General features: G+C 53.1%; 5 protein-coding genes across 5 annotated transcripts; all 5 read right to left on the bottom strand.

The window, feature by feature from the left end:
* Nucleotides 1-222: 222 nt before the first annotated feature.
* On the bottom strand, nucleotides 223-1,850 carry N7532_010583 (alpha/beta fold hydrolase; the record flags this gene model as incomplete). Its single annotated transcript, XM_056623074.1, has 3 exons — nucleotides 223-1,035; nucleotides 1,097-1,575; nucleotides 1,703-1,850. 3 exons carry the CDS (start codon nucleotides 1,848-1,850, stop codon nucleotides 223-225), a joined length of 1,440 nt encoding a protein of 479 aa, XP_056470490.1.
* Nucleotides 1,851-3,714: 1,864 nt separating this feature from the next.
* Nucleotides 3,715-5,582, bottom strand: N7532_010582 (putative capsule-associated protein CAP1; the record flags this gene model as incomplete). Its single annotated transcript, XM_056623073.1, has 2 exons — nucleotides 3,715-3,766; nucleotides 3,826-5,582. The coding sequence occupies 2 exons, from the start codon at nucleotides 5,580-5,582 to the stop codon at nucleotides 3,715-3,717; spliced, it is 1,809 nt and encodes a 602-aa protein (XP_056470489.1).
* A 613-nt stretch (nucleotides 5,583-6,195) lies between these two features.
* On the bottom strand, nucleotides 6,196-7,711 carry N7532_010581 (uncharacterized protein; the record flags this gene model as incomplete). Its single annotated transcript, XM_056623072.1, has 2 exons — nucleotides 6,196-7,346; nucleotides 7,405-7,711. 2 exons carry the CDS (start codon nucleotides 7,709-7,711, stop codon nucleotides 6,196-6,198), a joined length of 1,458 nt encoding a protein of 485 aa, XP_056470488.1.
* Nucleotides 7,712-8,318: 607 nt separating this feature from the next.
* N7532_010580 (ferric reductase-like transmembrane domain-containing protein) lies at nucleotides 8,319-9,292 on the bottom strand (the record flags this gene model as incomplete). The annotated part of the gene is made up of 2 exons (XM_056623071.1): nucleotides 8,319-8,902; nucleotides 8,983-9,292. 2 exons carry the CDS (start codon nucleotides 9,290-9,292, stop codon nucleotides 8,319-8,321), a joined length of 894 nt encoding a protein of 297 aa, XP_056470487.1.
* Nucleotides 9,293-9,928: 636 nt separating this feature from the next.
* On the bottom strand, nucleotides 9,929-12,314 carry N7532_010579 (protein phosphatase 2A structural subunit TPD3; the record flags this gene model as incomplete). Its single annotated transcript, XM_056623070.1, has 8 exons — nucleotides 9,929-10,267; nucleotides 10,323-10,660; nucleotides 10,716-10,816; nucleotides 10,880-11,024; nucleotides 11,094-11,208; nucleotides 11,284-11,775; nucleotides 11,844-11,995; nucleotides 12,056-12,314. The coding sequence occupies 8 exons, from the start codon at nucleotides 12,312-12,314 to the stop codon at nucleotides 9,929-9,931; spliced, it is 1,941 nt and encodes a 646-aa protein (XP_056470486.1).
* Between the last annotated feature and the right edge of the window lie 633 nt (nucleotides 12,315-12,947).

The following is a 12,947-nucleotide window of genomic DNA, read 5'->3' as shown; positions in this document are numbered from 1 at the left end:
CTTAAATCAGGGGCTGGTGTCGCGTCGGAGCCGGAATGGCGCCAGGGGCGAAGTCGGACCCCCGCTGTCATACAGAAGCTCCGTGGAAAAAGAAGACGTCGGCTGGCCCGTCAAATTGAGTATCGTGACATTTAGAGATAAAAGGGAGAAAAAAATTGACTGAGCTAAATACGGCCATTATGAGAGGGAAAAAGGTGAGGATCGATCTGCTCGTCGGCGCACTCAGCGGCGCACCACAACATGGGCCTCCGGGAACGAAACCTGCAGAGCGACTTGCACATCCCCCTTCTCGCCCTCAATCGCCCATTTAGTGGCCGCCTCCAGAGCCGCACGGCTCTCCTTCTCCACCGGCGTGAAATGGCCTGACTGGGGCAGCATCACGACCTGACTATCCTTGACCAGGTAGTTGGCCATCCCATCCAAGCAGAGATGCGGGTCCAGCGCGATATCCTTCTGGCCCCAGACAATCGTCGAACTCGCTTTCAGGGCACCAGGAACGCCCTCGTCGAAGACACCGGTTCCACTGCTCGTGCGGCGCAGCACTTTCTCACCCGCAATGCTGTGCAGGCCCGTGATCGTCTCGAGCGACTTTTGCCAGCGGCCACTCGCTGCGCCGTGGCGGTAGTAGCTGGCCATGTCGAGGATCTTGGAGAAGTCCCGGTCGTACTGGACGCCGGTGGGGTATGACTCGCCATCGGCGGTTTGGGTCTTGGACTCGGCGAGGGATGGGCCCATGGTGCTGGACATGCAGTCGGCCATTTCTTGAGGGGTCGGCTTTTGTTTACCGTGGGAGTTGAAGTGGATGCTGGTCATGAGGGCACTGTTGCCGCCTGTCAGGAAGTATCGCACGAGCGGGAGAGGCAATTGCATCGCGAAGATGTAGCCGGACAGACTGAGCTGGCGCAGGATGGGGCTGATAGTTCGGAATGCCTGAAGAATTGGCGTCCGTGATGAGAGGGGAGAGTTGAGGGCAGTATTGAGCATTTTCTTGGCGGATGTCAATAAGCGGCGGATGTTGGATTCGACCATTTTGGTCTGTTATGAGAGTTAGCGATGCGCTTATAAACGGCCTACACCAGTATAAAGCAAAACATACCAGGGGTCCATTGCTCAATATCCACCGGTCGGCCAAGGCGGGTGCCTCCGACGCGAGTCGCATCGACAAAACACAGCCCCAATCATGGGCGACAATGATAGTCCTCTTCTTCCGGGACTCAGAATCACTATCCACGCCATATTTCATCCGGAGAGTCAGGATCAGCTCTGTCAAGTGCTCCAGCACCCTAGTCGCAGAGTACTTCTCTAGACGACCAGAACCGCCAAATCCAGGCAGATCAATAGCAACAACGTTGGCAGATTCCTGCAAGTCCGGGGACCCAGCGACATAGCGCCAGATGCCTGAGCTATCCGGCCACCCATGAATGAAGATAACCAACGGCTTGTCGGCATTCAGCGCAGCAGGCGAGCCGGGCTTCACATTACTGACGAGATGGAACTTGAAGCCGTTGGTCAAGGTGATGAAATGGTGCGACAGGCCGGAATAATCCTTTGACAGGTTCCACATCCGATCACGCGCTATATAGATCCGGTATCAGCAGGCGGATTTTTGACTTTGATATCAAATCACATGAGATGGTCCCAGTAAGGATGGAGACTTGATGGAAGATAGACGATGGCAGGTGTGTATGAGAAGCGTACGCACCGATCTTGAGCTCGAGGGTCTGCTTCTCAGTCGGCTTCTTGAAGTAGAGACCCCTTTTGATGGCGATGAGGCCGTATAGGGCCACATTAAACAGGCCGTAGGCGAAGACCACCACGGAGACAATCGCTTTGGGGAGGAAGCCCGCCATGATGCGATTCAGGCGAAATCGAGCATCGAACGAAGGTAAAGAAGAGTGCGTAGGCCGGGGCAGGGGGGATTTATAGGACTCAAATCATGCGTTATCGATCGCAGCTCCTCGAAGTGGAGTCGCAACGCTGTGGGGCGCGCCACTGGCAAAACGTCACCGCTTTGGGGGCCTCGGCAGAAGTACGCACAGCATAGGGTACATGGTTATACAGTCGCGAAATATACCACCATAGGTTCTATTTGAGAAATAAGAGGATTGCATCCCGGAAAAGGTAAAAAAGCAAATGCATTCATAGCACCACCACAAGGATCAACTCACTGAACACCAAACAACCAGCATCAGGACATTTACAAGAATTCTCTCGACTCAAAATCCCAACCCCGACGCTCAATCCAAGGCATCCAAAACCAAAACTTGGGCACAAAGCCCACTCCTTCACCTAAATTTCAAAAGAAAGTCGCTCATTCGAAAAATGCCTCGTCATCTTCAGTTTACGGGCCAATAAACATCAACATAGAAATTCCTCGCTTGAACACTCTCCAACGGGCGCAGATGCTGCGCTAGCATCGCTTTATCTTTCAGATCCCCGAATCCTGGTGCACTGCGGGATACACGGAGGTTAAATAGGTTCACTTTGCTAATTTCATCCCAGGCGGAGTTCCACCAGTAGGGTATGTCTGTGTGGAAGATTGATGGCGTCGTGGGGTGATGGAGGCCTTGAGGTCCATGGGCGTGGCAGTTGGCAGTCCAGGTGCAGTGAGCGAATTTTGTGGAGATGCTGGGGTGGTATGGTAGCTGTGTAGGCTAGGATTGTTCGTGTTTGGTGGAAGGGGAATGTGTTCTCCGCGTAGAGAATGATTATGGTCCCGGAGTATCTGCACGATGGTCAAAAAAATATACTAGTGTAAGGGGTTCTTGATAGGCTGGGTTATACATGCGTATACACGAGCATATCAGACCATGACATTGAATTTGCTGTACCCCTGCTTATCAGAACTCGTCCTTTCTTCACCAGGTTTCGTCGACCCTGCAGGAGCTTCCTAGTAATGATGGGTGCAGCCACCCGCGTCCGAATTCGTGGCGTAGTATCGACGGAAATATAGGCGCTGGCCGTGGCTGCCGGCGTGTAGTTCGTGTCCATCAGGGGGAGTCAGTAGCTCGCGGTAGATGAGGCACCGGATCTCGATGGATCGGCGATAGACACTGTTCCTGGTTATGAGTAGGACTCATACTCTTATCATTGTCTACTAATAACTGGAGGGTCAATGGTCGCGCTCTTTCAGCAGGTAGAGGATCTGGGCATTGAATGAAAGTAGTGATGTTCATGGATGGTCTTATGGCAGTCGTCTACGCGACTATCGAAGAGCAAAACGGGAGCAATGGAAGTTGATGGTTCCCGATTAATGTATGGAGAGGGACAAGATGGTAAGCAGACCCGTAGCAGAAAAGGACAAATAATGCTGCACGTAACCCAAATAGGCCGAAGCACTGCCTAACGCGTGGCCCAGACTACCCATTCAGTCAGAATTAGTTTTTGTATAGATCTGGTAGATTCCAATTTATATGTATATTGGATACAGCGAGGCATGACCGAAAGGCCCCGAGAACGCCAAGTCCATTTTCAGATGCATTTAGATGAACGGTGGCAAACATGAGCCGCCGGAAACGAAACCAGGAGGGTATTAACACAGAATTTTGGAAAGAGCAGGTTTCAAACGTTTCAAGAGGGAGAGAGGTAAGGGAGGCCATGATATCGACGAGCTCCTGCAAAGCTGAACGATATTCAGCGAGCAGGCGGAGTAATTTGGGTATATAAAAAATGGGAGGTTGGGCCTTTAAGACTCCCTTGGGTAGGATGGTACGATCAGAGGGAGAATCCTAGTTGATCGCGGTTGTCGTCCACAAGACGTCCGTATCTATAGAAAGGTGTTTAGTATTAGGGAAACTTTTGACATCGGTTCGAGATGACACTTACTCCAGAAGTAGACGGAAGAACCAGACCTCCAAGTCTTCATTCCGCAATACCTTTTGTGCCCATTGCTGTCCCGAGACCGCAATTTGGGAGGCCGCTTGCTTGCCCTCCTCCTCGGTGGTAAAGTACCGCATACTTTCCACATACTCGTTACCTTTCAGGCCGAGTGGAGCGTAGTGTACCCACGGTTTGAGCCACTCGTCGTGCCACTCGCGGAACAGCGCAATTTTGTATACGAAGCTGTTGCTGAGCAAAAAGGCGTAGAATCGGCCGCTGAAAGCATTGCCGTCCACGTCAACCAGATATTTGTGGGCCCATGCATCCTGTTGTCCGGCAGGCTTGACTACATCGAAGTACTCCTGCTGGGCGTGGCAATCATCCGGGTCACACTGGCCAATGAATGTGAACTTCACGTCGAAGTTATCACGGTAGGCGTCGCGGCTGACATCCTGCGAAACCCACGAGCTGTCCGGTTGACGGGCCAGAATCTTGGATGATTCCAAAGAGTTGACATTGTCAACAAACTGCTGTCGGTGTTGGCGGCGCCAGCCACCGGCACGCGAGAAACCACCAGTTGTAGAACCGCGCCAGTACATCCGATCAGATTTGGCGTCCCAGTTATAATCCTTGTGTTTCTCGTACGGCACCTTCTCCACCCAGTACCAAGGACTGGGGTAAAGGATATCCTGGAAGCTTGAGATCTTGCTCTGCGAGAAGACGGGGAACAAATCATGCACGACGTCAAAGGCATTCGGGCGATCGAAGAATCCGTAGGTGTAGCGGAGGGAAGGAGTTAGGCAGATATCGGTGAACGCGGTGGTGTTGTAGATGAAGCCCAATTCGCCGTATGCGTATGGGTCGATGTTATCCGGTTCCGCTTCATCGAGCGATCGGGCAGGGCTATCGACAGGACAGGAAATGCGAGAATTGGTCCAGGTCGGCTGGTGAGCGAATCGGTTGAAGCGAGTCGTGCGCACCTCGTCGATGCGGTCGCCTTTGTTCAGGTCCGAGGCCCGCGCAGACCACGCGTTCGTCGGAGTCTTCTTTTGGAAATTAGACGGGATAGCACGATCCGTTGCGGTTTGCACGAGGCGCTGGAGATCGTCGCCGGGGATCACAACGCGGGGCTCGTCGTGCGTGTTGAAGACCAGATCCATATCCGGGAGGTACTTCACAAAGTCCTTCATCATGCCAACGGTAGCATCGCGCTGCCATTTGCGTCCATCACCTCCACCGTCCGTCAGAGTCACCTTACCATCGCGAATCAGCAGACCAATCACCGCGTTATCGAATCCGAGTGTCTCGCGGGCGCGCTCGCGGATTGTCTGCGGCTTGACAGCCCAGAAGGGGAGCAGGGAGTGATAGATCGAGTCGAACTCGTCAATTAGCTGCACGCCCTTGGACTGAGCGAACTGAAACCATTTGTCGAAGTGCGGTGGCGGGTGCATCTTGTAGCGGCGTTTGTACTCCTGCACAGCATCGGCCAGGGTTTTCGACTGGCTGGAGCGGACATTGTCGAATGTGTGCTGCGCATTGCCGATCAAGTTCGAGATTGGGTGCACCTTCTCCGGGGGGTAGGAGGTCTTGCCGGCTTGGAGCTGAGGGTGTTTGATCGGCTCGGGGGGAGGCAAGTCGACTGGGGGCTCTGGGGGAGCTTGTTCGGCGGGACGGAGGTAGAAGAGGGAGAAGCAGGCGACGAAGACGATCGCAAGCAGGATCGTCAGCCGTTGAGAGCGCATCCTGCCATTTGCGGGAGTCATCAAGAGGGCGGGTGTTTGAAGGACAGGGTCCAGGAAGAAGATGTTCTGGTCTCGTGCTATTCTTAGGAGGCGCCAAGCCCGGGCCACTCAGCTGCCCTACCAACCCATGACAATGTGATTGCAACCATAACCATAACCATGACAAGCTCAGTTGATGATGTCAATTCTCCCACGACTTTAGATTGGATGCCGTGGATTTTGATATCAATCCCTTGGAAGTGCTTATCCTTGTTCACCTCCGACCGGGGTGGCAACTTTTGCGGAGGCGCGATTCCACGGTTGCCGTTAACGGCGTGTCTTACACTCAGCCCTACAAAACTAGGCTGATGTCCAGAAATGTACTAATCAAGCAGTTGATATTGAAATTACACGACGGCTTGGGTGAGCGTGCCTTATATTGATGGGGCAACGATGCTGGGATACCCCGATTGCGACGCGAACTATATATTTACACTTCCGACGAAAACACCCACATTGACCAACAAAGTGATGACCACACAGTTCAATGCGGAAACTATCTGCACCTTTTCCCTAACACACGCCTGTAGACATCTCATTCTATTTATTCAAATTATCTGAGACGCAGGCGGCTGCTCATGCCTCCACAGCCACTCTAGCGGGTCAGACAAGCGAAGCTCAGCTTCTTGGTGGTGGTCGTAGAACCACCATAACCAACAGCCTGCGAAAGATCCCAGTCCATGCTAACATACGGCCAACAGATACGAGCCGCAGCAAGACCCTCGTCAAAAGTTACCATGTCACCCGCAACATAGACATCAGTACTCTTGAACGAATCACCAACCAACTCACCCTTCTTGTTAATCTGCTGGAAATAAGTACCAGCAAATTGACCACGGCATCCCATCGCAATATAATCACAGATGGGGTCCGAGATCTCCTCCCAGGTGACGAGCGCATTGACAGGACCGAAAGTCGCGGCGTGGGCATTCGAGCAGTCATTCGATCCAGAAGTCACCCAGTTAACCTGGCTATCTCCATCCCCAGCACCTACCTTCGAAGTCGCCTGGGCTCCGACCTTGGTGTACTTGTCCGAGAACAGGGAGAAGGCAACGTTGCGACCGTTGGTCCGATTCTGTACATTTGTGTATCCATCGCCCATCCAGGTGTTCTCGGTCACGTCAATCGCACCGCGGGACACCCACGCAAAGATGTATCGGCTCGTCTCGGCGAAGCGAGCCAGTGCGCTGTAACTACCCGACATACCGCCCATAGGCTCGCCGGAAGCACCGTTGGTGGTGTTCTCGTTCGAGATCTTGACGCCGTCATTGGTCATGCCCTGGGTTTTGGTGTTGAGCCAAATAGCGCCCTGGTCTTCGGCACAAATACTGGTGAAGGGGGCGGCGTCGGCGGCTTCGAACGCAATGCCCGTGTTGTGGCTGCACCCCCACGAGCTGGACGCGCCTTCAATGGTGACCAGAGTTCCGTTCTCGGAGACATACTCGATGCTATCGCCGTAGTGGCCCGAGGCATCGCCGGAGTAATCGGTGACGACGAAGTACGCGCCGTAGAGGCCTGCGTCCTCGGAGTAGACGAGATCACCATTCATATCTGGGGAAGCAGCACGTCCCTCGGAGTCGTGGACTCCCGGACCACCGAGCCAGGTCTTCCAGGTCTGCTTTCCAGAGGTGTAGCGGTACAGTACGGCGACTGGGGTGTCGCTCGGGGGTGCGTTGGTGGTGTCCGACGGCATCGCTTCGTTGACCAGGATGGCAAAGCCATCGTTGTGAGCCACAAGGCCGCCAGCTATGCAATTCTTATTGTCAAACTCATCTTCCATAGGCTCTTAAACGGAGTTCCTTACCTTCCTTGCCGCCGGAGACGGTCACCGTCGTTCCAGTCGCCTTAAACGTCTTGGGGTTCAACTCCTGCACATGAACATCGGTCTCACTGGAGTCGAGATAGGCAACATAAGCTGACTTGCCATCCGGTGACACCGCAAAGGGGGTACGGCGATGATGAGGATAGCCAGTCCAGTAGGCCTCCTTGACAGGGTTGAAAGTATTATCGAGTGCCAGCACATCGACATAAGTAGTCAACTTGGACTTGGAAATGACAGCAGAAGCGCCCAGCGCCAGGGAAAACAGAGAAAGAACGAAAGACCCACGCATATTGGAGGGATGAGTCGGCAGCGGCTGTTTTCTTAAAGTCGAGAATGAGCGATCGGCATTCTTTTAAGAAGCCGCGAGACCATCGGGCGCCTGGTCCTCGGAGAGGTATAGGAATCATCAGGTTGTGTGCGTCGAGTGGACCATTTGGCACGGTGGGCGTGTCAGTGACTTGCCAAGAGCATCCTTAATTGTGGGTGTCTCAGTCTCATTTGTCTGGTGTAGAGTGGATGCCGACTTGAAAGGGTGTTTTAGCCGGAGCTAGTGCGAGGCTGTTTCAACGTTATTCCTCGCGGGTTTTCGCCCACCTAACCAGCGACGATGCCCTTGTGGCTCCACAAGCGGCTGGTCTTAGCCTTCCCGAATGCCCCGAGTCTCTGCAGGGCTGGCAGATCCAGGTTTATCAGTGAACCCATAGGGGGAGTTGGAGAAACGCATTAGCGGGTCTCGCCAGGATTAGATGCGTTAATGCCAATACGGATACGGGGCATCATGTCATCAGGAGATGTTTGAGCGCTTTTCATATTGAAATGCAGATAGTGCAATGTGCATTAAATGAGTATGTGTGATAGATATAGAAAATGCGACATCCCACAACGAATAAGACCATTCATTTTACCCTCCCTCCCCAACGAATCATAGCCAACGAACACGCCCCATTGAGCACAGAAGATCCCAAAGTCTGCAGCATATAACCCTGTGCCTGAGCAACATGAAAGTACGCCGCGGAGCACAAGATAACTACCAAAGAAACATGGCCAAAATAGAACGATCGTCGGCGCTCCTGCATCGAGCCCGCCGCAAGCCACGTCTGAGTCCCACTCTTCGGCGCAGTAGCACGTGGTCGAACAAACAGCAGTAGGAGAACCGCGGCAGAAAGCGCTAACAGGCCGCATTGCACGTCAAGATCACGGACCCGCTTATTTAGGAGCGACCCGAATTCTGGATGCTCGGATTGCACGAAGAAGAGAAGGTAGAGAGTTGCGTGGACGAAGAGCAGAGGCGAGATGACCATTCGTCCGAAGAGACGGTGGTAGGGCGTCAGCGTTCCTTGGGGGATGGAAGTAAGGAATGAAACGATTGATGAGGCGGATGGCTTTGAGGTTGAGATGTAGGCTGCTGGGGACATTAGGACTTGTAGTGGGAGCTGGGAGAGGCCGACATGACCAAGGGCCTTGGTGAGGTGGAGGTAATCTGTAATTGTTAGTTGACTTTTTCACTGCCTCTGCTAGAAGGTGTTCCCGATTCAATTCGGGATATTGGAATATGCTTACCCTCTCCACTATTCCAAACTGAAAGAGCCACTAGCCATAAGAGCCACACTCCGCAGATGAGATACTGCCTCCGAGTCTCCATCCACCCAGCGACCAGAGGACGATCCCACCATGAGACGGGTCCCCAGCGCGGTTTTACCGAGCTATCTGTGGGGTAGGCTGCTTTGACCCATGCTTGATAGACTCGGAGCAGGGTAATCACCATGATAACTGACCATTGCGCATAAGACCCGCGCAAATCGAGCAGTTCGCGCCGGCGAAGCTTGTCTTCCTCGGAGAGGGTGGCGAAGTGGTAGGGCCACGAAGACATGTTGTTGATTACCACATTGATCGTCATGATTCAATCTTCAGTGGTGGGTATGTCGATATGCAATAGTGTAAGAATGTAGTTGCGGTCGATTGGATGAGTTCAAACTGATCCGCTGGTGATCTCGAGGCGAATAGCTCTAATTGGAGTTCCAATTGAACATGTCGAATTCAATACATCTGAGAATGCATCAAGTAGATGTACTTGCAGTATACTAGGCGACTTTTGAAAAGTGCAATGTGTCATCGGCGGACGCGTGCGAGGCGCGCTGACAAATGACGCGCTGTGACTGGCCACGCCCCACGTCGACCTCGGCAGCAACGCGGCATGATTGACACTGACAGCTCTACTGAGAAACACTCTCACGCCGATGGAAAGTATTAACTGCCGTAGTTGCTAATTGCTTTTATGACTACCTGGAGATAGGCGGGTTATGTATGAAACAAAAAACCTCTACATTAAAAACGCCATCAAGACATCTCATCCCAAAGCTGGCTATTTCTCTAAGCTGACAAGGATGCTCATGCCCCAAATGTTCTGTGGTTCTGTGGGTGATCTGTTGTCATCCGCGCCTTTACTAGAATTCAGGCTTCCCGAAGAGAGTAAGTAGTTCATGCGAAATCAAGAAGACCAGCAATTTCAAGGGGACGTCTGCATAGCCTCGTCCTGGGTGCCACCCGCAGTGGTAGCGAAGTACCGGACATCAACATCGTCATCTTCCTGGAGTTTTTCTAAGCTGGGCGTGATTCGTTGCTGGATGAGTTCCTGACTCTTGGGTGAAGGAGTAACAGTCTCGCCAGACTTCTCAACCTCGACCAGGGTCTTGTCGGCCGGGAGGCGACGCAAAGTGTCAATCAGAACAGCATAGGACTTGGCGACGTTGAAACGGATGTTGGGGATTTCGTCCGTAACCAGGCGATCCAGAATGGGGAGGAGGGAGCTTTCGATGATATCAAGAGTGACAACGGGGGCAAGGGTCTAAATATCGGTCAGTGGGCATTCGTCTGCGGGGAAATCATGAAGGACGACTCACAGAAACGGCGAAGCAAGTAGTCATGCGGTAGAGATAATTAGGGTGCTGGCCCATGGCCATCACCTTAGGAATGATCGACTCTTTAGACCAGTCCACACCGAAAACCTCAGTGAGCTTCTTCAGATTTTGAGTGGCGGCTTCACGAATGGAGAAAACAGTGTCGCCGAGCCACCCCATGCACAAATCACTCAGCTGCTCATCAAAGAACTTGACACCCAGCTGGCTCGCGAGGAGGGGAATGTATTCGATAATAGCGAGACGCACGCGCCATTGCTTGTCCTCAGCCAGCTGGACAATGGCAGGAAGAAGAGATTGCGAAAGAAGGTCGATTCCAATGACTAGAAACTGAGTTAGTACATCAGATAGTATTCACGAGAAAAGTGGAGTGCGTACCTTTGTTAACCTGCTCAAGCTTGGAAATGATGTGCAGGCGGACGTCGGGGAAGTCGTCCTTGAGCATCTGGAGGAACATGGGAAGCAGGTGGGCAATGGTCCTGAGCGTAGAAGTTAGCTATCTGTAATAGACAGTCTTTGGTGTCCCGTGTATTAAAACTCACTCTTCTTTTCCAAGGATCGGCGCCAGGCCGCTGATCTGAGTACCAAGAGCCGCCCGAACGTGTTGAGATTGGTCGGAAACAAGGTCCTCTACGCTAGTCATAATCTCATTAAGCAGAGTATCGCGGTCAATCAATCCACAGAAACCTGGTCAAGTTGTCAGCAGGCGATGCAAATAATGAAACAACTTTTTTGTTGGGGGGTGGGTTTACATACCGGGAATCTGGCCAGCAATGGCCGTGCGAACCTCGGCCTCGGTATCTTTCAAGAGCTTGACAAAGGCGGGCACCATGTCGCGCGTAATAACCTCCTCATGCACGGCTTTAGCAATCTATAGTAGAGTTGTTAGTCCTGCTCCGCGGTCCTATGGGTATCCATGTCCCTGGGGGATGGGGAATGTGCAAACCTTTTCGTATCTATCCGCAACCATGTATCGGACCCTCCAGCTCTTATCCTCGAACAGGTTTCGCAGAGAAGTGAGCAGAACACCGTGGCTGGGTTGCTGCTCCTTGGGGATCTCTTCGGCAATTGCGATGAGAATATCAACAGTCAAAAGTCGCACACTATCCTGGTCGTCACTAGCCAGATATTGGAAAAGGGGTATCATCTCGTCGATAATGACGGTCGTCTCCATTGCCTTGACGAACTTGGCCAGGTTGTTGGCCGCCTGCCGACGGACCATCGGAGTCTCATCGTGTACAAGGGCGCCAAAGTGTTGACGAAGGCTTTGCTGAAGTGTCGGCGAAGCCTTTTGGTATGGTGTGCAGTACAGGCCTGTTGCGGAGACCTTCGAGGTGAACCAGTCCGCCTTGGAGAGGTGCAGGACAAGAGGCACAAAGTGCTCCTCGACTTGGCTCTCAGACAACTGCTCGCAAACCTTGTTGAGAGATTCGACGGCCTAGTCCCATCGCATTAGCAAATGTGGTCTATTTCCAACTCGCTCTCGCAAATATTTCCAGAACATACCTTCTCACGAACTAGAGGTTCTTCAATCGCCGCCAGGTTCTCTAACGGGGACAGAAGCACGTGTGCATGCTCCGGTCCTCCGACGTACTCTGTGAAATTGCCCAACTCTTCGCTCAGCGCAGTCAAGACCTCATCTTCATCCTCGACAGAATCTATCAAGCGTGTAGGTCAGCGCGCGTTCAGCTTGCGTGGAGGGAGGGGCGGTCACGGACCATCAAGGAAGGGGATGAGCTCATCCCGGGTGCGCTCCGGGCCCAGAGCTAGGGCAATGGTAGATAGACGGTGAATAGCATTGAGTCTGAGGAGAACATCGTCGTGCTGTGGTGCGAACCTTGTTAGCTGGCGTCCGCTGGTCTCCCCCTCCGCGGCCAACGGTCGAGGGAAACGGAGCTCGGAGCTTCCACTTACCTTCAACTCATCAATGAGCACCGCGATGGGGTAAAGCTCATCGTTCTCGTTTTGACCCTCCATCACGAACGCAGTTGTGTGTTGCAGTTAAGGCGGAGGCGTGTCTGGGAGTCGAGGTGGCAGGTCTCAGTCCTGGAGAAGATGGAAGATCGGGCGGGTTGAGATGGGCACGGTGATGTTGAAATTATCGAAGAGGAGAGGTTGGGACCATGAAATCAAGTACTAGCACAGCTGAGCCCGTTGGAAATGTCAGGTCCGATCACGGGCGGGGGAGTTGGTTTTCAAATGGGAAGGGGATGGCAAGCCGGAGCGAGGTTTCGTGGGGTGGGCGGCAGGGCACCTCTTAGCACCGCAGAGCATACCTTGGAACAATTGGAAGACGTATACAGCACCCCAGCAGGGATTTCGTTTGAGCTGAACGGGCGGGGTGACAGTGAGTGGGTTTCGACTTCGAGGTCGTGAGTTTCTCGATCGATGGGCAGCAACTGGTGGCCGCGAGCTTTTGCTGCCAAACACCCTGCGGCTGGTGTAAATTACATACCACATTGGTTGGCGGCGATCCTGGGTGTTTGCAAAGAGACAGGGGCGGCTGTGACAGTACCGTGACGTCGTCACAAAAGAGGGGGGAAATGTGGCGGTGGTCCAAGTGTGGCTGACCCGACAATAATTTCGAGTCCGTCGGAGTCATCGCTGTCT

The sequence above is a fragment of the Penicillium argentinense genome (genome assembly GCF_028826775.1).
Source record: "Penicillium argentinense strain IBT 30761 chromosome Unknown utg000010l_segment0_segment0, whole genome shotgun sequence".
Lineage (NCBI taxonomy): Eukaryota > Fungi > Ascomycota > Eurotiomycetes > Eurotiales > Aspergillaceae > Penicillium > Penicillium argentinense.
Note: the sequence above shows the minus strand (reverse complement) of the source record. Positions and strands in the feature narration are given on the sequence as shown.